Source organism: Amphibalanus amphitrite, unplaced genomic scaffold (assembly GCF_019059575.1).
Source record: "Amphibalanus amphitrite isolate SeventyFive unplaced genomic scaffold, NRLGWU_Aamphi_draft 000268F_arrow, whole genome shotgun sequence".
Classification (NCBI taxonomy): Eukaryota; Metazoa; Arthropoda; class Thecostraca; order Balanomorpha; family Balanidae; genus Amphibalanus; species Amphibalanus amphitrite.
The window spans coordinates 217019-230523 of record NW_024881763.1 but is presented as its reverse complement, the minus strand read 5'-3'; the positions used below and the strand labels follow the sequence as shown (position 1 = coordinate 230523).

General features: G+C 51.2%; 1 protein-coding gene across 4 annotated transcripts in view; it reads left to right on the top strand.

Moving 5' to 3' along the window:
* LOC122386965 (zinc finger protein 382-like) overlaps positions 1 to 13004 on the top strand; it is a 45687-nt gene extending 32683 nt beyond the window's left edge. For all 4 annotated transcript variants that reach the window (XM_043376726.1, XM_043376725.1, XM_043376724.1 and 1 more), the window contains 6 exons: positions 5013 to 5179; positions 7189 to 7298; positions 7501 to 7634; positions 7973 to 8155; positions 11173 to 11286; positions 12494 to 13004. In XM_043376726.1, the coding sequence (XP_043232661.1) occupies positions 5013 to 5179; positions 7189 to 7298; positions 7501 to 7634; positions 7973 to 8155; positions 11173 to 11286; positions 12494 to 12659 (874 nt within the window). In that variant the 3' untranslated portion in view covers positions 12660 to 13004. The remainder of the gene's footprint in view (positions 1 to 5012; positions 5180 to 7188; positions 7299 to 7500; positions 7635 to 7972; positions 8156 to 11172; positions 11287 to 12493) is intronic.
* The last annotated feature ends 501 nt before the right edge of the window (positions 13005 to 13505 follow it).

The following is a 13505-nucleotide window of genomic DNA, read 5'->3' as shown; positions in this document are numbered from 1 at the left end:
AGGAGGCTGTGTGCTCCAGCCGGCATCCATCCTTTACACTGCTCCATGATCTGATGACGTATCTTGCTGATCCAGCGCTCCCAGCCGTTATCTGTCCTCGGCGTGGGTCCACGAGCTGTTGACAGTGTCACTGATCCAGCTGTTACTTGTTGGGATTCGAATCGTTCATCCTGCGGTAGCTGTCTCCAAAAGCGCGCGTCTTAATGGGAGTTTAACGGCTGCCCATTCTGTGCGGACAGTGATAGATTAAGGGAACTGGGGGGGGGGGGGGGAATTGGGTGTGGGAAAGCGAGGCTAGGCGTGTGGCATGACTGCGAGGGAGAGGGACTGCCGGACCGAGCCGTGCCGAAAAGATACTACGTTAAATGTTCAAGATGTAGCGTGCTACAGCTCGCGGACTCTGGTTCCAAGTTCTCGGTCCGTTTCTCCGATGTAGACGACTGGGTCACCTTCTACCCGGCAGGAGCACTCGATGCCGTAGATGACATTGCTCTCCTGCTGCTTGGGTAGACGGTGCTTGGCTTGGCTACAGAGGAGGGTCCCGATGGTCTGCGACGGCTTCGACACGAGCTGAATGCCGATCTTGTTGGCTTCTCGCTTCAGTTGGTAGAAGCAGGGACCAGCGAACGGAACCGAGAGCCGGACGGGTGCAGGCAGCGGGCTGGGGTTCGGTGGCGACGGCAGAGCCCTGGCCTTCAGCTGGAGGTCCTTTTCTGTTCTTCTTAGGATCGGGTTGATGAACGAGAGAGGGTAGCCGTGTCGGTGGAATTTCTTGCGTATAAAATCAAGTTCTTGCAGGCGGTCTTTGACGGAGGAGCAGTAGCGGATGGCACGTAAGCAGTCAGATCTGATGGCTGATCTCAGATAGCGCGTCTCTGTATAGGAGTTGAAGGCCGGTACTTGGTTAGTGGTGCATGCCTTCCGGTAGACATTTGTAGTGAACTTGTTGTCCTGTCTTGTGATCACAATCTTGTGTGATCAGCTGGATTTCTAACCTGAAACTCCGGCCGATCTGCCCAGCTCACCGGGGTGTTGACTACGAGCTCACAAAACATCTGACAGCCTGTCTAAAAGTTCTCCCACGGCCTCCACACTCCATCAGTTCTCCGATGGAAGTCCTGGATCTGCTGCAGAGCATGGGTCACGCCACCAACAGCTGCCGCCTCATCTCGCTGGATGTGGAGGCCATGTTCCCATCTATACCTACCCAGTCGGCCATCTCTCTCATTCGAACCATGCTGAATGAAAACCAAGACGCCCTCTCTGACGTAACCTGCCTGAGGCCAGATGCAGTGGCTGACCTTCTCTGCATCTCCATCAAGAACTGCCATGCTGTCGTCCAGGACGGCGACCGAGAGAGATGGTTTAGGCAGACTGCTGGCCTAGCCATGGGTAAAAGTTACTCACCAGTTGTCGCGGACTTGTACATGGGACACTGGGAACGTGACTTGGAACTACTGGCAGCCAACTGTGGAGGGAGAATTTATTCATTCTGCAGATATGCTGATGACTACCTGGTCCTCTTCGAAGGCAGCGACACCATCCTCAATGCATGGGTGGAGCTGCTCAACAACAAGGACCAGAACATCAAAGTCACTACTGAGATCGAAGAAAATCGACGACTGCCCTACCTAGACATCATGATCACAAGACAGGACAACAAGTTCACTACAAATGTCTACCGGAAGGCATGCACCACTAACCAAGTACCGGCCTTCAACTCCTATACAGAGACGCGCTATCTGCTGAGATCAGCCATCAGATCTGACTGCTTACGTGCCATCCGCTACTGCTCCTCCGTCAAAGACCGCCTGCAAGAACTTGATTTTATACGCAAGAAATTCCACCGACACGGCTACCCTCTCTCGTTCATCAACCCGATCCTAAGAAGAACAGAAAAGGACCTCCAGCTGAAGGTCAGGGCTCTGCCGTCGCCACCGAACCCCAGCCCGCTGCCTGCGCCCGTCCGGCTCTCGGTTCCGTTCGCTGGTCCCTGCTTCTACCAACTGAAGCGAGAAGCCAACAAGATCGGCATTCAGCTCGTGTCGAAGCCGTCGCAGACCATCGGGACCCTCCTCTGTAGCCAAGCCAAGCACCGTCTACCCAAGCAGCAGGAGAGCAATGTCATCTACTGCATCGAGTGCTCCTGCCGGGTAGAAGGTGACCCGGTCGTCTACATCGGAGAAACGGACCGAGAACTTGGAACCAGAGTCCGCGAGCACCGAGAGAGCTGGGCTGGCTCGGTCCGCTCCAGAGCCAACGCTTCAGCGTTCAGCACGCACCGGGACTGCACGCCGGCCTTCGACGACGCCAAAATCCTGAACCGTGCCTGCCACCACCAGATGAGACTCCTTCTCGAATCGGCCTACATTCGTACCGTGGGACGGCGGGAAGCCGTCCTAGTGTCACCCAATGACGCGAATGTGAACCGCAACTCTGGTGCCCTGCTGCAAGACAGGTGGCTTCCCATTATTCGCCGTTTCTGCCGTTCAAAAGTTCATTTATAGAATTTATCATTTTGATATTTTATATCTTAGTCTAGTTTACTATTCGTGTTTTTGTAAAGCTTTATCTCTGCTTTAGGTACTGTTTGCACCTAATCTATGCAATTTTTTTACATGTCATTAACTGTATTTTTACCTACCTGCCTATATTTTTGTATTAGATATTTTACTATAGTTCGTTTTTCTTAAGTTTGCCCCTCACTGTAAACGTCTCTTTGAACACAGCACGAGAATTGCTAGCTGAATTACTGAGAAAACTGGTTAGCGCACATTGTATTGTAGATATGAATAATATTTTCAAAAATAAGTTTTGAACACAGACGATTTAACGTTATGCTAAGCGCCGTGCAATTTATTTATTAGTTCAGACATAATTCCTGAGAAGTCGTCTATCCCTGTGGGGCTGTAGGTATTGGCAAATACGATTTACGAGTCTGTGAAATAGTAAATAAATTTGATGAAATTGATCGTCTGTGAAATTTTGTCAAATCAGTGTGCGCCAACCAGTTTTCTCAGTAATTCAGCTAGCAATTCTCGTGCAATGTTCAAAAAGACGTTTACAGTGAGGGGCAAACTTAAGAAAAACGAACTATAGTGTGTTTTATACCCATTTTACAGGCTTTTTCTAGTAAGTGTGCATCCTGTTATTATTCACGTGTTTTCCCAGTGTTTGTATGTTTATTTCAAGACCAACTAGTTGCCTCAGAGACCCTCCTGTCCGACCCATATTTTGTTCGATCCGCACTGTACCTTCGATTCGATCTTAACATCCGATACGACCAGGGGTAGCCAGTAACAGTTGGTAGCATTAGGCCAAATGGGCGCTCAAAAACTACTACCCCATAGGGTTTCCATGTTAAATCGACCTTTTTCAAGCGAGCCTCACACGTAAGCTAAAAGATAAAGTGCCAATGTTATTGTGGGGAAAGGTAGCCTCAAGCTTCCTCTACAACCTTTTTATCTAGCATTTTTCGATGCGGAGGCCATAACAGGCCCAAAAAGCATTGGGCGCTGCCCGAGGTACCAAAAGCCCCTCCATGAGAGCACAAGTTCCTGCGCATGCGCACATTGCTTCAACTCTGTACTGGCGTACATTAGTGATACTGCTCACGGACTCGGTCAGCCAATCAGCGTCCCCAATTACATTATTAGATGTCGCTAGCATCACGTGAATCCTGCTTGCGAACACATTTTAAGAATGAAACAGCTGCGCCATTTCCGCCTTCCATTGATTCCTTCCATCTTAGTATCAACTATACGCTTTTCAACTAACTTTAGACTAAGTTTTAAACTATGGTCAGTATGTTATTTCTGGTACATTTAACTTAAAAATAACTGCTTTATGAATTTGGCTTTACTCGTCAGAATGGAATACTCTATTTTTTCCATATTCAAAAAATATATCACCTACCATGTAACTCATCCAGGTAAAATGGGCGCTTTCCGCGTCGTTGGTGTACCCGTTGTTCTATATACCCTGGATACGACTCTCGCTGACGAAGAATTGTAATACAATTCGAAAGCTCCGACCCAACGAACTCTTGTGGAGTAAGTCCGACTTGTATCTCTGTAGCCCGAGGGCATATGACAAAATCCTTTCACCCTCAGAGGTTTCACCCAATAGCCAATAAGTATACCAAGTTTGAACAAAATCGCAGAGGTGGCCGATTTTGGCTGTCCCGGTTGACATGGAATGCCCCTATGGAGTCCAGCAGGAGTGAGGAAACCGTGAGGAAAACTAAAAATTGGGTGAAACGCTGAATCAAACGCGTCTTGGATCCCAGCTGGAACAATATCAAATGTTTCATTGTGGCACGTTAAGATGCTTCACGCATTTAAATTGTTCGTTTTTTGCGTGCATTATGCAGAAATAATAATTATTCCGACCATGTTCTGCAGCAATAAATACATTGGCATTGGAACGATAACCTTGTTTAGTTGAATTACGTTGACAGCAAAAGTATGTAAACACGCAGTCACTTACTTTTGCTGTTGCTGTTAGTGAACACACAATCCGTAAATATCTTCTTTGAAATTGGTTCTTCCGCTCAGAATATTCAGTAAAACTTTGTCTGGGAAAATCAAAAAGCCCTAGGGCCGAATCGTTTCCCAAATACCTTCAACATTAGCCGAGGCGGGCCGAAGCCATTTCCCAAATGCACGTGCTAATGTTAAAGGGATATCTCGGCATGTGGTAATGTGGCTACCCAACAAAAAAGACCGCAGCTCTATCGGCCCAGTGCATTGTTCGCCGAGCTGTAGGCCTCTCAAAAGCGCTGCAGGCCGGGCCAGGCCACTTATGCTGAGATGTTTCCGTTATATTGAAGAGACTTGCTTGCGATCGCTCGTAATTCCTTATCTGTCGTTCGTGTGTTCGTTTGTGTGCTTGCTGTTGTTCGTGTGCTAAGGTGTTTAATATGCTAGTTCTTCATCTGTTATTTGTATTTCTTTTAGTGTTGATCAATGCGTCGTGAAATCACACAGTGAATAATATCTCTGCACGGGCAGGGACCATGCCAACGGTAAAATCAAGCCTCGCCAGCGGCGGACGGGGAACCGGGTGCCGCAGGGTGGCCGCCGGCCGGTCTCTGCCGGCGCGCCCCCGCAGCAGCGCGAGCAGCAGGCGGCGGCGGCGCACGACCACGACGAGCCCGCCTGGCAGTGCGACAGCTGCTGTGAGTAGAGCCGCCCGCCCGGACCGTAACCGAGGAGCCGCCGGCCAGCCGGTCCGTCAACGATCATACAGCACATGTGTCAGTATATGTAGTTTGCATATGATAGATGACTATATGAGTGGATGATGCACGTATGTCGGTATGGTATGGCCCGTATGACCTACAGGGTGTCTCAAAAGTTCGTTCACAGGTACCAGCCATGCTTTTTTGTCAATAATTCTGAATCAACAAGAAATTAACAGTCGAAATTTTGCATGGGCATTGGTGACAACCTTCCTCAATCAGTCTCATTGTTTTCAAGTGCATTCGACCCTTCATGAGCTCACAAAAAGGGTTCACCTCTGACCATGGGTCAGGCACGAAAATGTAGGTTGCAAAGTCGGGTATGTTGTGAAACTCTCTGTTTCAGGAGTAATGGGAATGGTTAAGTCGGAAATGACACATGGCTAAGTGTCGGCGAGGATGAGTGCAACATGATGACCATCTCATAAAAACGGTGGCTAAAATTTTTGAAGGACGAAACCATGCGAGACTAACGGCGTTTTGAACGACCCTCGCACGACAGCAGACTCGTGTTCCGGAAAGCAGCTGAAAATGCGGTCATAACTATTGAAAACTGGCAAGAAGGTCACAGACAGAGGTTACCCATTTTCAAAAAGTGCAAGTCATCGTAAAATAAAGACAAATTATAATTTAAAATTGCTTATAATATCTATAACGCTAATTTTTGGGGACAATAACACAAAAATCGTCAATGCCAAGGACACCTGACCCTCCAAAGGTGTCAGTTATTGTAAAATTTTATCTAACGAAGTTTCAAGAGGCAGATCTGCAGCGAATAATTTTCTTTTAAACACAAAATCCCGATAAAACCACACGATGGACAGGCTTGGGCCGTTTACAAAGCAGAACATCTCCCGAGGAAAACACTCCGCAACCGAGCGAAGCTCTTGGCATGGGGAATGACGAGCGCTTGGAATTTGCAAAATTTGCACAATGTGTCTGAGAAACAGACGTCCGACACATTCTGCTACCATATGATGCGAAAAATTTACTCCTGGCACTTCCCGTTTGTTCAGGACTGGGGTCGTTTTGAAAAGGAAAATGGCGCTTGGGATGTCGGCGCCAGTCATTGATGAAGGAGTTAGCGCCAGAGAATGCCTACAAAATACTCAAGAATGGTGTCGATGCAAGCTGTCGGCTTTCAGGGAAAATCAGATGTTGCCGGGGAGCTAGTCAAAACTAAATCCGACGCAGAAACTGCAGGGGATTCCCCTGCAAGAGCCTGAAAGCTGGTAACCTTTTATCAGCCTCCGGCAGCTGACGGAGCAACAAAAATCGGTATGGGCAAATATTTTTGGAGATACAGCAAAGGGGTTGGTTTCCAACCTTCTTAATCAGTTGTCAAAGCATGCATATTTGTCTAGTGTACACACAGACACCAAAACCTTATACTTTTGGCCGGTCCTTATATGATTTATTGGCATGGGAAATGTGTGAACGAACTTTTGAGACACCCTGTATATCATATGGTGTGTCTGGTAGGAACTGTTGTTCCTTGTGTTTCGTGTGAAGTCGCAGACATCAGCAGCGCTCTCGCTGTACCGCCGACCAGGATTTGGGAGGTTGTACTGTAGCTTCAGCGAGCCCTTTACGATAGTGGTATCTGTTCTTGTTTGACCGTGACGTACAGTGTGTGCGAAACATTGCAGTGGTTTTCGATAGGTACCTTTTTTGGTAAATGATAGCGGCTAGCTCCCAGGACTTTGTTCCAGACCAGGTGAACCGGGCGCGGATCAGTGGGTGGCGTCCCCGCACGGGCGGCGGCCCGGCACAGCTCACTCCCACTGTGCTCAGAACTGGGCGGCGGCGGCGGCGGCGGCCTCCGCGCGCCAGATGGCTGATGTGTGCCGTGCTGTGTACTCGGAAGGGTAGTAGGCGTATGGTCCATCTGGGGACTAGCTGCGGGGCCGGCCGCTCTGACCGCCTAATTCGTGCCGTGTCCGCAGCGGAGACGTTCCCCTCCGTGACTGCCGCCATCACGCACAAGTTCAAGATGCATCCGGACAGCTCGGCCAAACACTTTTGTCCGTACTGCGGCCAGCAGTTTCCGCTGAGGGTGAGCTGTCCAACATCTACAGATAGAGCTGTCCTCTTTTTCAAAGCACCATAGCATAGAAATATTCGTTTTGTTCAATATAGTGATGTATTGATGCATTTGGGGGAGGTCGACTCAGGTCAGGTCAGCTCTCCGGTTGGTGGTCACGTGTCGCTGTGTGCTGTGCCGTATCACACGTGTCGCTGTGTGCCCGCTCGGTCAGGTGTGTTTCGACCTGCACGTGAAGAGCCACAGTGATGAGAAGGTGTCGGGCGAGGAGGCGGCGTGCTCCGACTGCGGCGCCGTCTTCTACCAGGACAAGGCCAGAGAGTATCACTACAAGTCGGTCCACTGCAGGTCAGAGCTCGCCCGCCGTCCGCCGCCCGCCCCGCCCGGCTGTGACTGACTCGGGGCCATTAGCCCGCTCCATGTCCTCGTGATCAGTTGTTATTGCTAGACATTCACTCATAGTTAATGTAGTTCAGGTAAAGGCTGAATCGATCTCGATATTTCGATTTATTTTGTTTCGTTTTGTTTCTCTGCTCTTTCTTTTGCACTCAATGCTGTCCTTGCTCAGTCCTGTGGACTGGTCGATACCGATCTGCCTCGGAAAACGTCCATGGGTTATCGTTACGCGTTACACGACTATGACGGCGTCGTGACGTCTGCTGACACCGGTCTCGGCGCGCCGGCAGGTCTGTCAGCATAGGTCAGCCCAAGTTCTGTCCGCCGCCCAGTCTGAAGATCGACGTGAGTCAGTCGGGCGAGCTGCGCTCCTGCTACTACTGCCACCTGTGCGGATCAGAGTACACGGTCAAGTACAACCTGGTGCGCCACCTGGAGCGACACGAGCCCGCCGAGCGCAACACGGTGCCCAGGTGCGTGACCGAGGGGCCGGGGGTGTGGCCTGGCCGGCCGGACAGAGGGGTGGGACCCGGCCGTATAGAGGGCTGTGACTCGGCCGGATAGAGGGATGGGACTCGGCCGGATAGAGGGGCGTGACTCGGTCTCGGGTGTTTGAGACTCGGTCCCCACTCCCCAGTGTTTGAGATTGGGTCCCTGGTGTGTGAGACTCGGTCCCGGTGTGTGAGACTCGGTCCCGGTGTGTGAGACTGGGTCCCGGTGACTCGGTCCCGGTGTGTGAGACTCGGTCCCTGGTGTGTGAGACTCGGTCCCGGTGTGTGAGACTCGGTCCCGGTGACTCGGTCCCGTTGTGTGAGACTGGGTCCCTGGTGTGTGAGACTCGGTCCCAGTGTGTCAGACTCGGTCCCGGTGACTCGGTCCCTGGTGTTTGAGACTCGGCCCTGGTGTGTGAGACTCGGTCCCTGGTGTGTGAGACTCGGTCCCGGTGTGTGAGACTCGGTCCCGTTGTGTGAGACTCGGTCCCGGTGTGTGAGACTCGGTCCCGTTGTGTGAGACTGGGTCCCGGTGTGTGAGACTGGGTCCCGGTGACTCGGTCCCGTTGTGTGAGACTGGGTCCCCATGTGTGAGACTCTGTCCCGGTGACTCGGTCCCGGTGTGTGAGACTCGGTCCCGGTGTGTGAGACTCGGTCCCGGTGTGTCAGACTTGGTCCCGGTGTGTGAGACTCGGTCCCGTTGTGTGAGACTCGGTCCCCACTCCCCAGTGTTTAAGATTCGGTCCCGTTGTGTGAGACTCGGCCCCTGATATGTGAGACGGTCCCGGTGTGTGAGACTCGGTCCCGGTGACTCGGTCCCGTCCCGGTGTGTGAGACTCGGTCCCGTTGTGTGAGACTCGGTCTCTGATATGTGAGACTCGGTCCCGGTGTGTGAGACTCGGTCCCGTTGTGTGAGACTCGGCCCCGTTGTGTGAGACTCGGTCCCGGTGTGTGAGACTCGGTCCCGGTGTGTCAGACTTGGTCCCGGTGTCTGAGTCTCAGGTGGGTACGTTTTCTGGAAATAAGTAACTGCAAATGGTTCGGATTTCTCAGCTTACTGTTGTTAATAATTGTTCGTCCCCTTGAACTTGAAAACACTCAAAATTATTCATTTCATTCGTACATCCACATCACGTTCATGCGTCTCGACTGACGCGCCACGTGCTGGTTTATGATCTGAAAGACTTATCACAACTTTATTACAAACACAGCCAATTCCAAGAAGGCTAAGGTTCGGCCTCTAACTAATGCGCAGGGTAGGATGACACAGCATAACGTGATAGTTGTACTGTAGCCTGTTGTGTATGTGCAGCCGCAGCCGCAGCTGTGCGGTGGCGGCGGCCTGGTCAGCCGTCACCCTCGCTCAGGCCCGTCTCTGACCACGGCCCGCACGGGCGGCCGGGTCCGACCGCCCCGGGCTGCCACTCGGCCGCCAGTACATAGCCGGTACGCCGGCCCGGGTCACTGGCCTGCCGCCACCGCGCCGCCGCACGCCCCAGGATATTTGTTTATTTATCTGCTGTAGATCGCTGTGGGATCAAGCAAAGTTCATTATTATTGGTACAGAGCTGTACGCTGCGCCCTGTGCATGCGGTCGCAGTTCATCAAAATACAAATACGAATAGGAGGATAAAACATACTAGCTAGATAAAACAATACACTACATAGAATCAGCCAGGTGATGCGCTGTGAGAGGCATCATGTATTCACATTGCACACTAGAGTTGTAAAAAGAAAAAAATGGAACAGTATGCGGACTCATGGCTCATGTGGTAAGATATTCTATTCTTATCTAACGATGCCTTTTAAAAAGAAATATACCACTTTCTTCAAATAAGTTTTTCATTGTAGTTTAGTTATTTTTTATGCATAAAACGATAAAAGAAATAGTTAATATTTACAAAAGGAATTAAAAAAAAATAATATAGAAAGAAGAATTTTCCATCTTTGTTAGGGGCTAAATAGTGTTGCAGCGGAAGGTTGTTGCGCCTTGACCAGTCATAGTCCGTAATTCAAAACCACGTGTACGTGGCTTTGAAACCACGCTGATACGTGTCGTCGAACTTTCGGGACACCCTGTAGCAGTGTTCTAAAATTGGATATTGGTTGGGTGTGCCGATGAAGAAAAAAAAATCCTAGGATGAGAAAAAAAGAAAGTAAACAACTGAAGTATTTTTGCAAAATGGTGTAATTCCAATTTTTATACCAACTGTTAACCAGGATTTCATGTCAGGATCTTGACAGGGTGTGGAACAAAAGGATGTAGGTGCATCAACTGTCAAGTGACATATGAACTGGCTGTTGGGAATACATGAAACTCTTGTCAGAGATGAAGTTAAGTCGGTCATTCATATTTTAGGGATGAAAATATTTTCCCCATTAGGAGTGATTTGCCACCAAAAAGTCTGAAAAATGGAACACTGCCCTGTAGAAGCTAATGTCACACGAAATAAGGCAAGAGCTAGGCGCCTGATTACGAGCGAGCGAGCGCAGCGAGCGAGGTGCCAAATTTGTTTCCATTTCAATGACTCGGTAATTACTCGGGCGATTTCGCTGAAACTTGGCATACAGGTAGGCACCCACCAGGCAATGCATTCCCATGTGTTGCAGTTAGGGTGCTACTGTACGCGCGTACGTGCAGGGGGCGCTTCCAGATCTCGACAACGGCTGGGCCGATTGCGCTCAAATTTGGTACACGTTTGGGGACTGGTTAGTAGGGTGCCGTGCAAAAGTCAGTTTGGACCCCGTTTGCACGTGCGCACGTGCAGAATGCCGCTTCCAGATCTCAGGAACGGCTGGGCCGATTGCGTTCAAATTTGGCACACCGCTAGCGACCGGTTAGAAGGATGCTTTGCACAAGCCCGTTGGGAGTACCCTCTCGCCCTTCCGCACGTACAGGGCTCACTCTCGCTCGCTCGTTCTTCGCCCAAAAGGCGTTTTACTGGTCTCTAGTGTTGTTCCCCGCTGCTGTGGTGTGACCGCCGGCCGGCCGATTTCAGTGACATGATCCGCTGTAACCGCTGCACCAGCGTGTTCTTCAACCAGCGGGCCTACACGGCGCACCTGCTGCGGCACCGCGAGGGCGACCTGTTCGTCAGCACCGAGCAGCAGAGGTGGGTGTCTGTCGGCAGCAGAGGTGGGTGTCTCTCAGGAGACTAGGTGGGTGTCTGTCAGCAGCAGAGGTGGGTCTTTGTCAGCAGCAGAGGTAGGTGTCTGTCAGCACCGAGCAGCAGAGGTGGGTGTCTGTCAGCAGCAGAGGGGGGTGTGTCTGTCAGCAGCAGAGGTGGGTGTGTGTCAGTAGCAGAGGTGGGTGTCTCTCAGGAGACTAGGTGGGTGTCTGTCAGCAGCAGAGGTGGGTGTCTGTCAGCACCGAGCAGCAGAGGTGGGTGTCTGTCAGCAGCAGAGGTGGGTGTCTGTCAGGAAACTAGGTGGGTGTCTGTCAGCAGCAGAGGTGGGTGTCTGTCAGGAAACTAGGTGGGTGTCTGTCAGCAGCAGAGGTGGGTGTCTGTCAGGAAACTAGGTGGGTGTCTGTCAGCAGCAGAGGTGGGTGTCTGTCAGGAAACTAGGTGGGAGTCTGTCAGCAGCAGAGGTGGGTGTCTGTCAGCACCGAGCAGCAGAGGTGGGTGTCTGTCAGCAGCAGAGGTGGGTGTCTGTCAGGAAACTAGGTGGGTGTCTGTCAGCAGCAGAGGTGGGTGTCTGTCAGCATCGAGCAGCAGAGGTGGGTGTCTGTCAGGAAACTAGGTGGGTGTCTGTCAGCAGCAGAGGTGGGTATCTGTCAGCATCGAGCAGCAGAGGTGGGTGGCTGTCAGTACCCAGCAGCAGAGATAGGTGATGTCAATGTGCCGCAATACGAGCGCCAAAATGTATTCCACTTTCGCAGGCTACTTATTTGTGGATGTAATTGGGAAGCTTTGGTAGCGTCGAATAGCCCGATTTCCTTTTTTACGCACGATGCACATTTTAATACACTTTCATATGTTGGTCCTTATATGTCAATATGTGAAAGTTGTCCTTATATGATAGTTGTGTCAAAAGAAAAATCATTTATGGTAAAATTTTATTCAAAGCAACGCATTAGCTCAGTCTGGAATGGCAGCTCTTTTCCAATGCATCTCCGTATGCATTCTTGTAGCGAGGTGGTGGATTACACGAATAAACCGCTACAGGTGCTCTCTTGGCACCCAGTGAATGGTCGTATTTCCTCGTGTCTAGCTATATAGTCATACCCCCAGCCGGTGTAACCGTCCCGGCGTTTTCCGGTGGGCAGTGTGCTGTGCTGTGCTGAGCGGTGTGCTGAGCGGTGTGCTCGCTGTCCGGCAGGCTGCAGGTGGTGGACAGGGTGGACCAGGACCTGGACCTGACGCGCATCCCCAGCGCGCTGGACCGGTACGTGCCGGGCGGCGGAGCGGCGCGCCCCGCCAGCCGCGCCAAGCGGCCCGCCGAGCGTGCTGACGACACGGCCGCCAAGTCAGTGCGCGCCAGCTGATGGCGCGGCGGCGGCGGCGCGCGCCCGAGCGGCGAGCCGAGCCCGCCGCCGCGCTGTGCCCCGCGCCGCCCGCCCGGAACGGGCTCCCGTCCTCCCCCTCGAGTCATACTCACCCTGTGCTAGGTCACCGATGGTTCTCTGTTAGCCATTAGATAATATTTTGTCTATAGTGTTTTTTTTGCAACGCTGTAATCACCATTTCCGAAGTTGTTTTCGAACTTGGGGAGATAATTGTAAAGATGTATTAGTGCTAACGTCGTGTAAATAGCCAGATGTTTGTATCATGTCTGTTTCATTGCGAGACCAACGATGTCTCCTCTGTCAATATCATCTGTGCATGGAAAACGCGTGTGAATTTAACGGGTAGATCAGACCCAAGAGATTATTTTGCCCACCGACTGGATCTAGTTCCAGCTCCCGGGAATTGTTACCGGACGCCATAAGAACCAAAAGGACCAGTAACACGCCTCTAATTGGGGCGACAAACGAGCGAGCAATAGGCCGAACCTTTCACGTGCTTAATTGCGAGAGGTACTTCCAACTGACTTGTGCACGGCTCCCTACTAGCCGGTTTCTAACGATGTGCCAGATTTAAGCGCAATATGGTCAATTGTTTAGCCGTTCTTGGGATCTGGAAGCGACCCCTGCACGTGCGCACGTGCATCAGCACCCGAACCGTGACACATGGAAATGCAGTGCCTGGTGTGTACCTACTTACTGTACCAAGTTTCAGCGCAATATGCCCAGTAATTACCGATATATTGCAATTGTTACAAAACTGACATCGCTTTGTCTTGCATGTGGCACGTTCATGAGGGGTCACTCACATGCATCTAGAATAGTCCA